This window comes from Mus caroli, chromosome 7 (assembly GCF_900094665.2).
Source record: "Mus caroli chromosome 7, CAROLI_EIJ_v1.1, whole genome shotgun sequence".
Lineage (NCBI taxonomy): Eukaryota > Metazoa > Chordata > Mammalia > Rodentia > Muridae > Mus > Mus caroli.
The window spans coordinates 27,356,804-27,371,396 of record NC_034576.1 but is presented as its reverse complement, the minus strand read 5'-3'; the positions used below and the strand labels follow the sequence as shown (position 1 = coordinate 27,371,396).

The window sequence follows — 14,593 nt, the reverse complement described above, 5'->3', positions numbered from 1 at the left end:
CTCTTCTGAGTCAGAAATCTGCTTGGATCTGCTAGGGGAAAGGTCCTGATCCCAGCTGAGCATGTCTGATGTCTGACCTGCATGTGGCAGGCAATGTAAGATCTCCCCAGACACTACTGTGTGGCTATCTCTATTCCAGTGTGGGAGATGGTCCAGGGGCTTGAGGCGTGGCCTCTGACAGGGGTTCCTTACTGAGTAACTGTCACTATCCAAGTCCGTTAGGAAAATGAACCTCCAGAGTGGTCTGCACGCAGGGTTTCTGACTTTGGATGTGCCCTGGGTCCTTCCGTACCCCACTGGAGTTTTTTAGTAGTAGTGCCAAGGTGTATCTCTGTCAGGAGGTGGAGGGGATGCCCTGTCTGTGTGGAGCTACATGGGTCAGTACTCACGACAGAAGTCTGGCTTTCTCCATTCTCCAAGTTGGGCCCCGGCAGCTTGACATGCTGCCACATAGGTGGCTATAGCAGGACAGAGGCCACCTGGATGTCCCTGAACCTGACAGGCGTCCAGCAAGCAAGCCTCGAAGTACTGCGTGGGTGGCACAACGCTGTGGCAGGGCGCTAGTGGGCCTTCGGGGGCCGTGATAATGCCGCAGGCATTGGGGCCACCAAAACGTTTCTGTTCCTCAGGTGTGCAGGGTTTTGGGCAAGACCTAAGCTGGCATTGGTCACAGCCTGGAGCTCCGCCCACTTTCCAGCCCTCAGGTTTCCCGTCCACTGCAGTCAGGTCATCGCTGGGATTCTTGTTGTAGTTCCCGCACAGGCCACAGAGGGTGCCAGCATAGGCTGCGGGCACGCGCAGGCGCACGAAACTGTCTCCGTCCAAAGTCAGGGAGAGCCCCCAGGCAGTGTGTACCACCAAGCCAGTGCCGCTTAGGTGAACAAGGAGCCGTGATTGCAGCTGGAACGGCAGCATGACCAGCTCTCCATTCACCTGCGGATGTGGGAAGGGGAACCAGCTGAGTCCAGTGTGTTTGTGCTTCAATCTTACCTACACCATTCAGAATCAGTTGTATTAAGACACATGATTTCTGGTTATAATAATTGCACAGACTAGTACATTGGCTCTTTGTGCTACCCTTAAGCAGGTACCTTTTAACAATCTACCCTACAGAGGAATACTGGAAGGCTGAGCCTGGGGAAACCACTGCCTCCAGCCTTCCTGGTCCCACAGGCTCTAAGCTGAACCAGTCTCATGCTCCCGCCATGCTGGGAAAGATGCTCTGTACACCAGAGACTGGAATGGATTCTGTGGGGCCCACAGCCCACTCACCTGTAGGTTCTTGGGCCAGTGGGCACTGAGGGTCAAGCTGAGGCCGTAGATCCACAGAGTGACACTTCGTGTGTAGCTGACAGCCTGGCTGCACCTATGCTCATTAACCACGGTGACATTGAAGTATTCAGTCCCTGTGGGTGGTGCATGGCAGGGTGCACTCAGCAGGTACTCACAGGTGCCTTGGAAGTCAAACCGGTGCCCATCTAGGGTGATGTATGTGGGATCACCCAGTATTTGACATTCAGCTATGCTTATAGGTTGGCAGCCGATCTCTCCAGAGGGCAACAAGGCACACTCCTCACCCAGCCCACAGCTGGCAGGCTTGCAGACCAAGGAGTCACCTCCAGGTCTGCAGTGACACCTCTTAGAGCAGGTGGTATCAGCCCAAAACTCGGTGCCTGCTTCATAGTATGTGCCATTGACCCAGCAGCCACAGCCACCATCCAGGGAAACACACCGATCAGCACTCAGGACGAAGCCCTCCTCACACTGGCATCCCTCCACACAGGGCCCGTCACATGCAGCTGGGGTTGTTTGTCGTGTAGGGGGTGGGCAGCTGGCTGGGCAGGGTGGGCCACAGAGTTCATAGTGGCTGTTGTCAGGGCAGGTGATCTCTGTAGATGAAGGAGAGAGAAACCAAGAACAATGTTGAACTGGCCTATGGGGACAGAGTGGGGAGAGACATCAACAGAGACAGAAGGGGACAGAGAGATTTGTAGATCCAGTGACACAGTCAGAGAGGGACAAAGTGACAAAGTAGAGCTGATGGCGTGAAGGGCAGACAGAGAGATGATGAGCTGCAGACACAGACAGACACAGCCAGGAGACAGGGATGAACAGAAACCAGCTGAAAGACTGCAAAGGGTGAGAGTAAAGCCAGCTCAGCCCAGCAGAGTCAGTGTCACGTGCCCAGGCCTTGTCCTGCTCCCCACCACTCACCACAACCGGCCTGAGTCCTCCAGTCCTCGATTTTGATGCCAGCAGCTTGACAGGCAGCAGCATAGGCAGCCAGTGCCTGGCATAGAATGTCTTTGACTTGACCACCCAGGCAGAGATCCAGCACACAGCCCTCGAAGAAGCTTTCAGGAGGCACATGGGCATGGCAGTTGGTAAAGGGACCCACTGTGTCGGGGTCCAGAGGTCCACAGAAGCCAGGACCCCTATACTCCTCCACTCTGTCCTCTGGGCACATGGGACAGGACCCCTGACATTCATTCCAACAAAGAGGGTCCCACCCTGGAACTTGCCAGCTGCCACCCCAGGTAGGTATTGAGGGTGCCATTGTGCCATTNGGGAAGACTTGGTCATTTNGNNGGTTTTTGTCCATGTTTCCACAGAGCCCNCACACTGCACCATNGTAGCTGCTGGGCAGTNTGANNTNTACNCTCCANTTCCAGTCGTAGGTGACCTGAAGNCCAAAGTNAGTCTCCAGCANAGCCTTTGAGCCTCCATTAATCACTGAAATCCGCCCACCAGCCAAGTACACAGGCAAGGCCATGAGAACTCCATTCACCTGGGGAGAGAGGGAGTCCAACAGGGGTCAGGGAGCAGTGCAGGTGGAGCTGTATCCTCTGTTGTCCCGCTTCCTCCATTCCCTGGCCAAGGGCTTCTCCCGACTGACATTCTAACCCACTATTTCAGGCTCTTGGGAAAGAGATCTGCCATTGGGGTTTATTTTAGATTTCTTGATTGATCAAGGCCTCTCCTAACGCTGGCCTTCTTAGAGTCTTAGGCCCACCAATCATACCTGGACTCTGCCAGTCTTTTTCTCGTGGATGGTGATGCTGGTGTTGTAGGTTGTCACGGTGACCTTCCTCACGTTGGACACCTTAGGGTTGCTCTGGCTCTCATGCTTGGTGATGACACTGAAGGGGGTCAACCCCTCAGCACCAGTGCCAGGGCAGCCAGTTCCTGCCATCAGGTAACTGCAGGTCCCGTGGAAATTAGTGTTCAGGCCATCAAAGGAATGGTAGTGGGGGTCACCCCACACCCAGCACTTGGACTCATAGTTGGCTATGCATACACCCTTGCCATCTTTCTCTGTGCATGTTTCCTGTGACCGACAGGTAACACCTTGGCATGGGTCTATGGAAAGAGGAGACAACATTCTTGAGCTGCTGCCTACCACCAACACGGCTGTTCCCAGAATCTACCCCACAAGGTACCGGGCATATTGGCTCTGAATGTGCTAGGAGGGAGACCAGATTCCAGGCAACAGGGTTGACCCCTAAGTCCTAGGTCCTAGGGTTGCTCTGGGGATAAGCCAGAGAGATGGTTCAGCAGTTATGAGCATGTGTTGTTCTCATGGAGGGCCTGGAGTTGGCTCATTACAGCCACATGGAGGCTCACAGTCATCTGTAACTCCAGTTCCAGGGAGGATCAAACACCTTCTTCTGGACCCTATGTCTCTATGTTCAAGATCCCAGTCCTGGGATGTCCTGGTGAGATTTCCGTGTCTGGGGTCCCAACGTCTCACACTTTGAATTGGTCCCCAGTCTACCTCTTATGGCCTGAGGCACTAGCTCCGTTTGCAGGTGGCACTGTGTTCTGCCTCAGGAGTCTCAGTACTGATGATGACGTTGGAGAGCTTTCATGTCCAAGACTCTGTGTTAGTGCCTCTATACTTCCTTCCCTAGGTTTCTAGTTATGGGGTTCACATACAATCTCTCTGTCTCATCCTCAAGCCTTCAAACTTGCTCCTCTGTCTTGTTTCCTGTTTGAAATCGGTCTGGAAGCTTTGTCAGCAGAGGGCGCTGGGGAGTCTGCGGGAGGCAGGGGCGCCTGTCCTCACAGCCTGTGCTGCTCATCTGGCTGCTGCTGCTGCTGCTGCTGCAACGGAGGTGACTCCGTGAGGCCTGAGGCAGGTGGGATACTGGCTCTCTAGCTGGTCACTTAGATACGTAGCTGGCTGCTTCCGGCTGAGTTTTCTCAGCACCTCAGCCAGGCTTTCGCTCCTGCAACCCCCAACCTGCTGGATCCTCTGACTCCTAGAGATGGTTGCAAGTGTGCCTTTTCCAGTGAGGTCTGAGACAGCCTTCGGGTATGTCGCTTCCCTATCCCTGCCTTCTTATGTGGTGAAGGAAACCCTGCAGGGGCCACTCAATGAGTCGTCTGTTGCATGCGCTCTTCCTTACCCTATAGCAGTCGGTGTTGGCAGTGCCCTTCCCCAGCCCCAGAGCTGTGGGTGGACTCCAGGGTGCAGCATATGCTAAGCAGGGACTTAGCCGCACACATCCTCAAATATGTGAATCCCTTGCCATAGTAAACTTCCTTTCTCCTGCTGTGACCCCGATCAATGCAGACTTTCCCTCAGTGACTCTGCAATCCTGATCATCATTTCTGAGAACCCCAGCCCGGCCCTTAGCTCTGGAGTCCTCATCCTTCGTTCGTTCGTTGCACGAGAGGGCTGCCTTCCTGAGAAACCGTTTTGAGGTTAAAACTGTGTCCCCAGTTTTGAAGGAGGGGCGCCTCTTCTGAGACCTGCATCTCCAAAATCCTGATCCTCTGCTTGGACGGCGCCATAGTCAAGGTTCTTTTTGATTTTGTCTCTGCTTCTACCCTGGGAACAACCACCTTAGAATCTCAGAGCTCTGATTTCCCAGCGATTCCTGGACTCCAATGCTGGTTTCTGAAGCCCCAGGTCCAACCCAATGAGCCCCTGGGCAAGAACTCAGAACCTTCTGGTGCTTGCATTGTAAATAAACCTGCTTTTCAGTGAGAAGTTTTACTCCAGGCCATGTGGCCTGCAAACTTAGGTAATTGTCACTGCATTTGAGAACAAAAGATCGCCCAATCCTGCAGTACTCTAAGGGCCTCTGACCTCCACCATCAAAATCTTGCCCCAGGGTTCCCGCAGCCTTAAAGCCCCTTGACACCCAGCCTGCATGACCTCTGCCTTTGGCTCCTAGAATCCCAGCCTAAGGTCTGGCATCTCAATCTACAGCCCTCAGCTCCCAGCCCGTGTCCTGTGTCCCCCCACCCCCCACCAGCCCAGCCACACTGTCCAGCACCTTTGGTGATGCAGGTCAGGATGCCTCCTGAGGGCTCGCACACCTGTCCTGGCTTGCAGCTGTGATCCTGGCACATCATGCCTTTGCCTGGTTGGCACACACAATGCTGCTGGCAGTTTTCAATGAGAAATGACTCCTCTGGCTGTGGGGACAGAGAGCATGCTATCAGTAACCACAGGCGGGTGCCAACTTTGGCATCCCCAGTGTTCCAGGCACAGAAGGAATTGGAGTATACAAAGCAACTGCAGCAGTGTGGTCCATTGCCAGTGAGGCTGAGGTACTGCATGGCTTTGGGGCTCAACTCATCCATCCATCCATCCATCCATCCATCCATCCACTTCATTCATTCACTTCATTCATTCACTGGTTAGGAGAAGCAGAGTTAAGCAGTCAATGCAAACCAAGCATGCCGGGCATATTATCCTATCACTAGGGAGGCGGATGCCGGGCATATTATCCTATCAATCACTAGGGAGGCCGAGGCAAGAGGATTGTTGAAAGTTTGAGGCCAGTCTGGACTACATAGTGAGTCACTTAGGGCCACATACCAAGACCATCAAAAAAAAGAAAGAAAGAGATAGTAACATTTGAAATGTAAATAAAGAAAGTATCTCATTAAAAAAAGAAAGAAAGATAAAGGAAGGAAGGGATGGAGGGAGGAGGAGGGAGGAAGGAAGGAAGGAGGGAGGGAGGGAGGAAGGAAGGAAGAAGGATCAGGGCAAAGGCTCTGGTGCAGGCTCTTTCCAAACTCTAAACAACACATCTCAGTTTCTTTATGTGTCATTTTTCTCATTGGCAGACAGTAGATACTTAATAATAGGACAGAACTAATAAAATACAATGAGCGGGGCCGTGGTGATGGTGCACACCTTTTAGTCCCAGCACTTGTGAGGCAGAGGCAGGTAGATCTCCGAATTTGAGGACAGCTTGGTCTACAGAGAGAGTTCAAGGACAGCCAGGGCTACACAGAGAAACCCTGTCTTGGGGGAAAAGTGGCAAGTACAACGGCCTTAATACAATGTGTGAAGCACAGGTGACAGTAGAGAGACAGCTTTTCAATAATCCAGGCTGCTTTGTAAAGGGGTAAAGCTGAAGCAAGAACAGATCATAACTGTGCAAGCTAAGCGACAAGCAGGTGTATGGCGGACACTTCTTCTCTTGACATCACACATTTGATTTCATAACCAAAAGTCTATCTGTGTACATCACACAGGTCCATGAGCATTGCCACACACCCACACATTTGCTTTTATTACTAGTGTTTATGGGAGGCGAGTCCCAGGCAGGTACTGCCCTCCGAGTCTTCTATAAAGAAGGCAGAGAGTCACACACACACACACACACACACACACACACACACGTTAAGGCAGTCCTCCATGTGGGGGAGCAAAAGGAGGAAGCAGAGGAAGTGAACAGCTGCTATAACAGACAAGGCTCCTCTTTGTGGTCATGGGGCAGAAGATGGGGTACGTCTCTCCTGGAGGCACTGGGTAGTTGCTATAAACCAGGGCTAGAGAGGTGGCTCAGTCATTAAGAGCCCTCACTGCTCTCCCAGAGGACCTGAGTTTGATTCTCAGGACCCCCATGGCATCTCACAGGCACCTGGAGCTCCAGCCCTAAAGGATCTGATGCCCTCCGTCCACAGCTTCTTTGACGACACCCACCAGGAACACTCATGGTGTGTAGACATGTATGAATGTTCACACATAACATAAAAATAATTCTTAAAAACTATTATAATCATATTGTTACAACTAATGCTTTGTTCTCAGAGCGTAAGCCCCGTGTTCACTTTTCCTGTAAGATATTGGAGGGTAGGGATATCTGATTCCCTACTTGGCAGCTACTGAACTCTCTCGTTGCTGTGGCTTCCTTGAGCCAAAGGACTGTCCCTCAGATGAGCCAGCCAGATTAAGCTCACAGATCAGCACCCGTGGTTTTGAGCAATCCATGGATCTGTGGAGAAGACTTTTGGTTTTCACTAGACTTTTCCTTATCACAGATCTCTGCGAACTCTAGATGTAAGCGTTTCTAGGCAGGAGCTGAAGTCCTCCCCCTGGTGGCCTGGCAGGGAATGTCGTTGGCTGGTGCTGAACAGGCAAAGCTAAGATAGGTCTAAAGACCCCTGCACTGTGTGTGGTCTCAGTACCCCTGCACTGTAAGTATGCTATTCAGCTCACCTCCTGAGGCAGCTGGGAGACAGAGCCCTGTGCCACCTTCCATGGCCTTACCAGTAGGCCCAAAGAAAGGCTGCTTCTGGGTGGTCTTTCCTGCTTGCTTTTTAGTATTGAGGGCTGAGCAGGCAACACAAAGAAAGTGAAGTGGGGAGGAGGTGGGGAGTGGCCGGCTGAGCATTGGGAAAGAGCAATTGGAGTGAGGATGGAGGGGATGGCGGAAGGATGAAGAACTGAAGTCAAGGGATGGCAGGAGGCGGTAAAGAATCAGAAGAGAAACAACAGGCTCTGTTTGTTGGGAAAGTTCCACAGAACTTTACGTGCACAGGACTCTTGTACCCCAGGCCTATGGTGTAACACTGGCTGCTGCCAAGGGCTAAGGAAGCCTTGGCCTCTTAGGCCTTTGTGAGAGCTGTGACACTTCTTGAACCAGAGCTCTGACATTAGCAGCTCTGGCTTGTTAGACTACCAAACACCTGTGGATACAGAGTGCCCAGGATCAGCACTTGAAATGCTTTTCCTTTCCTACCCATGATTTTTATCTTAGCAGAACAGAAGGACTCCAGCCGTATGATTCACAATAGGAGAGCCATCTTTGCCCAGATGTGATACACAAAGGTAAGTCTTGACTTTGGGAGCCAGGGAAAGAGTTTAAAACATCAATACCTATGGTGACATTTGGAAAGGTCTTTTCTATTCCTACGAGGATGGTAGACCAGAGGGAGGAAAATTAAGGACTGGACGAGGTGTAGCAAGTCAGGGTGACGGGAGGGGACAGATGTGGGCAAAGAGGTATTCAGAAGGTGGAATGGTGGGAAGGCTATCGGGCCGACAAGCAGTGAGGGCTGGGTTCAGGAGGAAGTCCGGGGCTCTGTCAAGAAGGCTGAGTTCCTACCTCATAGTAGATTCCTTTGTAGTGGCAGCCACATTTCTCCATGGGCACACAAGCTGTGATACTCTGCAGGAAGTCAGTGTCACATTCACAGCCCTCTGAACATGTCGTCAGGCACTGCATAGGAGTGGTGATTGCTGAGCAGTCCAGGGAGCAAGTGTCTGCGCAGACCTCATAGTGGCTGTGAGGGGGGCACTCCATTGCTGCCAGGGAGAGAGAGGGCTGACTAGGACGTCAGGGTGGGTATTGGGGTTCTACTCCTGTCTCCCAAGCTTCCCCTCTCCCTACCCCTCAGTGTCCCATCACTTACGACAGAAAGTCTGGTTTCTCCATGGCTTGACAGTGCCCCCAGCCGCCTGGCAGGCGCTCACGTAGGCATGGATGATGTTACAGAGAATGCTCAGGTTCCCGCCACCGAGGCAGAGGTCAAAGACACAGCTTTGCAAGGGACCCTGGGGGTCCAACAGCTTGTGGCAGGCAGCCAGTGGCCCCGTGGGGTTGGTGATCAGCCCACAGAACTCGTTCCCACGGTACTTCTTCTCCAGAGTTGGGCAGCACTTCGGGCTGCAAGGCTGTCCCGGTTTGCAGGCAGGCCGGGGTGTGCAGGAAGAACCTGGCACAGCTTTTTCCCAGGAGTCCCCCAGCTCATTGGAACTGGCTGCCTGTGAGCCATCGGACTTCTGGAAGTCATTCTTGGGGTCATTATTGTAGTCCCCACACAGGCCACACATGTGTTTATAGTAGTTCTGGGGTACCTTGACACGCACGCTGTATTTGAGATCGTAGGACACAAGCAGGCCAAACTTGGTCTTGATTACCATATCTGTGCCATGCCGGAAGGCCTGAACTCTATCCTCATCCAGCAACACGGGCAGCTTCATGTCCACACCGTTCACCTGGGAGTCAGGGAATGTCAAGCGTCAGAGGGCGTGCTTTGAGGCAGTCTGTCACTAAGTGTCCCTAGTCTGTTCTAGATGTTCCTGTCTGACACTAAAATCCTGAGCAACCCTATCTTTTTTGCTCCCCCCATTTTCATATTTGTAAAACATGTATAATAACAGCATCTTATATGAGCCAGGACCTTGAAATGTGAACATATTTCAAAAAAGGGTCTTTGTTGGGGTAATAAAAATTATAATCTTGCCAAAAAACCACCATGGATCCAAGTGGACCCTAAATCAAATGGCAAGTGTCCTGTGAGGCACTGGGATAGGACAGAGACCATAGAAAGAGCATCATGGAAAGACCCTTCTGTGCCCTTGGGCAGGAGACTCACCTGTATTTCTGCTTCCTGTCTGTCTAGGAGGGACCAGGTGCCTTGTCTCCAGAGTGTCATCTAGGGAATCTGATACAGGATGCCTGCAAAGGCTTTGGATGTAGACACGCCCTGTGGCTTGGGACTGTGTATGCAAGCCATCCTGGCAGTCAGGGGCACTCAGAGCGGCTGCTGTAAGTGTGGCTGGATGCAAAGCCAGGCTCCATGCCTCATCTGAGGATCACCCGAGGGTGCACCCCTGATGTCACCACATCTGTGCCCTTCCTCATCACACACCCGGCCAATTGGCTTTTCATAGGTGTGAGGAGACTGGGAGGAGGCAGGGGAAAGGCACACTCTAGGCATGTCTAGAGTGTCCAAAAGACATTAACACCATTCCTCCCCAGGCTGGTAGTGAATAAGGGCAAGTCACTTAATCCTCTGGGCTCAGTTTCTGCCTCTGCAGTGAGGGACAGCCACAGGGAAGCTGGGGACTGGTGACAGGAACAGAGACTGTTCCCACCAGTCTGGAGCTGCTCATCTGTCAACCTCAGAGCCTGGGGCTTGTTAGGGAAGAAGCTGCCCCTGCTACCCACGTGCAGCCCACGTGACAGCTCTTGTACCTCCCGCTCCCAGGACAATGGCCGTGTGTTGCCTGTCAGTGGGGGATATTCCTAGTGTATTAAAATGCCACTCTCCTGTGAGACTCAATCTTCCTGTTCAGAAAGCAATAGGGTGTGGTGCGGGACCCAGTGTGCTGTTTCTTAGCAGCAAATGCCTTGCCTTTACTAAAGAACTTCAACACAATGATGGGACTTTGTCTTCCAAAAAAATGAATCCAATCATGGTGCCTTCTTCAGCTACCATTGCAAGGTTAAATTGATGGTGAGAGTGCCAGGTGCTTAGCAGCCAATAGGCCTGGGGCAGCATGCAAAACAAGCATCTGGTTTACTGTTGTTGCTATGGTTGTTAAGGGATGATGGGGGTTACAGATCGGCTTCTGTCCTTGAACCTTTCCCACCTCTGAACTTTTCTGTGTTGTGACTACCTCAAGTGCTCCTTGTGGGTAGGAAAGTAACCACTGCTTGGGCAGTGTTGGGTAGCAACTTCTCATAAATATATTTCACCCTTGAGGGAGGCTCATTAGGATGCAGAAGTTCTAAAAGGAAGCTCTATAAGACTAAGGAAGTAAGTAACTCACACGTCTCAGGAAGTTCCTAAAACTTAGCAGATACTCAAGGTCCCTCCCTCCTCAAGGTTATATAAGCAATGGGGACTGTTTGGAGACTCCCCTCCTTGTAGAGCCAGCTGAAGGTGCTTCCAAAAGCCCCAGGGTTTCAGCTTTGCTCAGTTATCATCTGTGCTGGGGTGAACTTCTGTTTTCCCAGTTTCCTTTGTGTTGTTTATGATCCATGAGTTTGTATTCCTTTAAGAAACCCATAAACTCACTGGTTCACCAAGTTAAACTTGGGTGGTATTGTTATTCTGGCCCGTTATTAATTTCCATCTAGGGGTGAGTCGATGTTTGTTCTAGTCTTCTCAGAAATTGTGTTGTACAACAGGCAGGGAGCAGGTATAGTGGGAGGAAGATGAGGAGAGGGTCAGTTAAGAATAGAACAGGAGAGACAAAGCAACATGGGAAAGGCTCCAGGTCCCCGAGGCCTCCTTACTCTAGGATTCCTATCCGTATCTCCTCTTGTTGAGGTCACACTTTCTCACTTATTCTCTTGGGTCTCTAAGCCCCCTCCTGGACTGAGCACTGCTCATGCCCCACTCACATATCAACCCCTGACTGAGGTCCGTGCCTCCTCTAGGGCCCCACCTCTGCTCTCACCTTGACCTTCCACTGATTCTGCTCCAGCTGCAGGGTGTAGTTGGCTACCTCGATGGTGATCTTCTTGGTCACACTGACTTGCTTGTTGCCCTGGACTGCATTTTCCTGCAGTATTGTGAATGGTTTCAGGCCAGGCCGGGTCCAGCAGGTCTGGGCCAGCACGTGCACACAGGTGCCCATGAAGTCAAAATGGCGGCCATCAAAGGTAGTGTAATGTGAAGCCCCTGATACCTGACAGGTGGCAGAGCCCTCACCCACACATCTCAGGATGCCATCAAACACTTTACAGACTTCATGTGAGCTGCAGTGTGAGGGCTGACAAGACACCAGGCCACCCTTATCACAGTGGCAGAGGGAGTTACATTCAGGGCCAGGATAGAACTCATCACCTGGCGCATGGTAAATGCCCTGGTATACGCAACCACAGGATGCCAGGGGTACACAGGCCTCACCACTAAGGACATAGCCCTCATCACAGACACAGCTCTCGTAGCAATCTGAGCCACAGCCTCCTGGCACTGGCTGGTCTCCACAGGTCAATGGACAGCCTCGCTGACACAGCTCATAGTGGCTGTGAGGTGGGCAGGTCATTGCTGCAGAGAGAGGGGTCAACAAGACCAAAGGCTTTTACTCTGGGGTGGACACAGTTGATTCCACAGCGCGCATGTGCACACAATTTAAAAAGACCACTGTGTTTTGTAGCTTCAAGAGAATATCCTTTTATACCCTTTTGTTATAGCTTCTGAACCTCAGAAATAAGATTCAGTTCTGATGCAACTGTAGTTTGGGTTAGTCTGTAATATCTTTAATAACACTGCAAACATTGGATATAAATGCTAATTTGTGTTACATATTTTAAATAAGCTTACACATGCCTGTATGTAGACACTATGCAGTATATCAGTGACTATAGCATTATTTCTTCATTTTATTGTATTAATAAAATATAAGTTTAGTGATTTCAAGCGTTAAGAAGTATTTAGTAACTAAAAGTAATTACTTATACTACACTTTAGTGAGAGCATTTAGTGTTACAATGAACAAACAGATCAACAATCAAGCACAGGGCTGGAGAGATGGCTCAGCTGTTATGAGCACTTACTGCTCTTGTGGAGGACCCAGGTTCGATTCACAGCACCCACATAGTGGCTCACAAACATCTGTAAGTTCAGTCCCAGAGCATCTGATATTGTTTTCTAACCTCCTTGGGATCTTCAAGCCCATTGGTGAGTAGATATAGATGCAGGCAAAACACTTACACACATAAAATAAAAATAAACCTTAAAAAACACAAATAAACCCCAAACCCAAGCAAATCAAACCATTTCTTGTTCCCCCTTCCTAAACAGGAATCAATCATATCAGGCAGGTGGCTCTGTAAAAGCAAAGAGAAGCAGCCAGCCAAGCAGGCTGTGCGGGAGCTCTCCAATACAACATGCCATGCTTACGTCTGGCTCCGTGTTCATACCTCAGCACCTCATAGCAGCCTCATTGTGAATATACAGCGGCTTCCTATGATCTCAGCTTCATGGTATAAGCATAGCTCCTTCCTCATCAGGCAGCATAAGGATCAAACAACGCTACTTATAAGCTAATGAACAAACATTAGACTCAATCCCCAGTTGATACTCTTGGTACTCACGGCAAAGTGTCTCAGTCCTCCATGGATATACAATGACTCCAGAAGATTGGCACATGGCGGTGTATGTGGCCAGTGTGTCACACAGTGGCTTAGTTTGGCCTGGCATACGGCAGCAATCATAGGCGCACTCTATGTAGGCACTGTTGTAGGCAGGCACTCTCCAACAGTGCTTAAAATGACCCGATATGTTAGTAAATATTCTGCAGTTTTGTGTTATATTTGCCACTACTGCTTTGTTGAAGTCAGGACACAGAAGTTGCTCATCTGTCCTGCAGCCGAGAGGTGATGACACCAGCCACTTCTTTCCAAAGTCTCGAGGGTCAAGGGCTTCTCCTCTAATCTGTTTACCCAAGTCATCACGTGGGTCCCCATTGAAGTTCCCACAGAGCCCACACACACTGTTAAAATAGTTGCTGGGCACCTTGGCAGTCACATGGGTGTCCCAGTTATAGCTGACAGACAGGCTGAAGTTCGTGCGTAGGATGGCGTACTTGCCTTGGCGGAACACTACGAGCTTCCCACCTAGGGCTTGAAAGGGCAGGTAGTGAAGGATGCCGTCCACCTGGATAGAGATGGAGGAGGACCAACAGGTTAGGGTACCTGCCTCCTATCTCCCCAGTACCGGTACCACTCTAAACCTCTCCATTTAGTCTGGTCTAAGGCTATTGCGTTTATTTGTTTTAATACATATTATTAATTAATATTCCAGCCTTACGTAAAGTGAGAGGTGGGAGAACAGTATTAATACCCATCAATAATTTTGCCCTATCTTTATATAGAGCCTTTCCATACCCAACACTGGGGAATCAGAAGCTGATCCATGGAACGTTCTCTTTCCCACTTTGACTTGTCCACCTTCTCTCTCCCCATGGCACAAGCTATTCTCTACGATAATTATGAGACATTGTGTGAGTATCTAACAATTCATTTCTACACAACACACACACACAACACACAACACACACACATACACACACAATACACACACAACACACAACACACAGAACACACACACACACAACACACACAGATTTTTAATTTTAATTTTTATTAGTTTTTAGACAAAGTCTCTCTGTAGCATTGGTTATCTTGGAACTCACTATGTAGCCCAGGCTGGCCTCACAGAAATCCTGTCTCCCAAAATACTGGGATTAAAGGCATACACCACTATAAAAAATAATAAGTACAATCTATCTATCTATCTATCTATCTATCTATCTATCTATCTATCTATCTATCTATCTATCATCTATCTATCTTTGAAGTAGGGTCTCAGTGCGCATTAATTGGCCTGGAACTAGATGTGTGGCCAGTGTGAGAACCACAGTGATGACCCCAAGAATGATCTCCAGAAGTGCGGTGGCTCACAGGCTAGATTGGAATTTAGAGATCTGTTGTCCATCTCTGCCTTCTGAGTGCTGGGATTGGTTTGTGCACAGCTTGGCTTTCACTCTTCTTTCCTCTCTCTCTCTCTCTCTCTCTCTCTCTCTCTCTCTCTCTCTCTCTCTCTC

At 50.3% G+C, this 14,593-nt stretch overlaps 1 protein-coding gene across 1 annotated transcript in view; it reads right to left on the bottom strand.

Moving 5' to 3' along the window:
• Fcgbp (Fc fragment of IgG binding protein) overlaps positions 1-14,593 on the bottom strand; it is an 81,333-nt gene that overhangs the window by 8,890 nt on the left and 57,850 nt on the right. Inside the window, 9 exon segments of the mRNA XM_021166163.1 lie at positions 390-933; positions 1,273-1,889; positions 2,215-2,788; positions 3,023-3,360; positions 5,286-5,427; positions 8,355-8,554; positions 8,662-9,247; positions 11,441-12,033; positions 13,083-13,644. Coding sequence (XP_021021822.1) covers positions 390-933; positions 1,273-1,889; positions 2,215-2,788; positions 3,023-3,360; positions 5,286-5,427; positions 8,355-8,554; positions 8,662-9,247; positions 11,441-12,033; positions 13,083-13,644 — 4,156 coding nt within the window.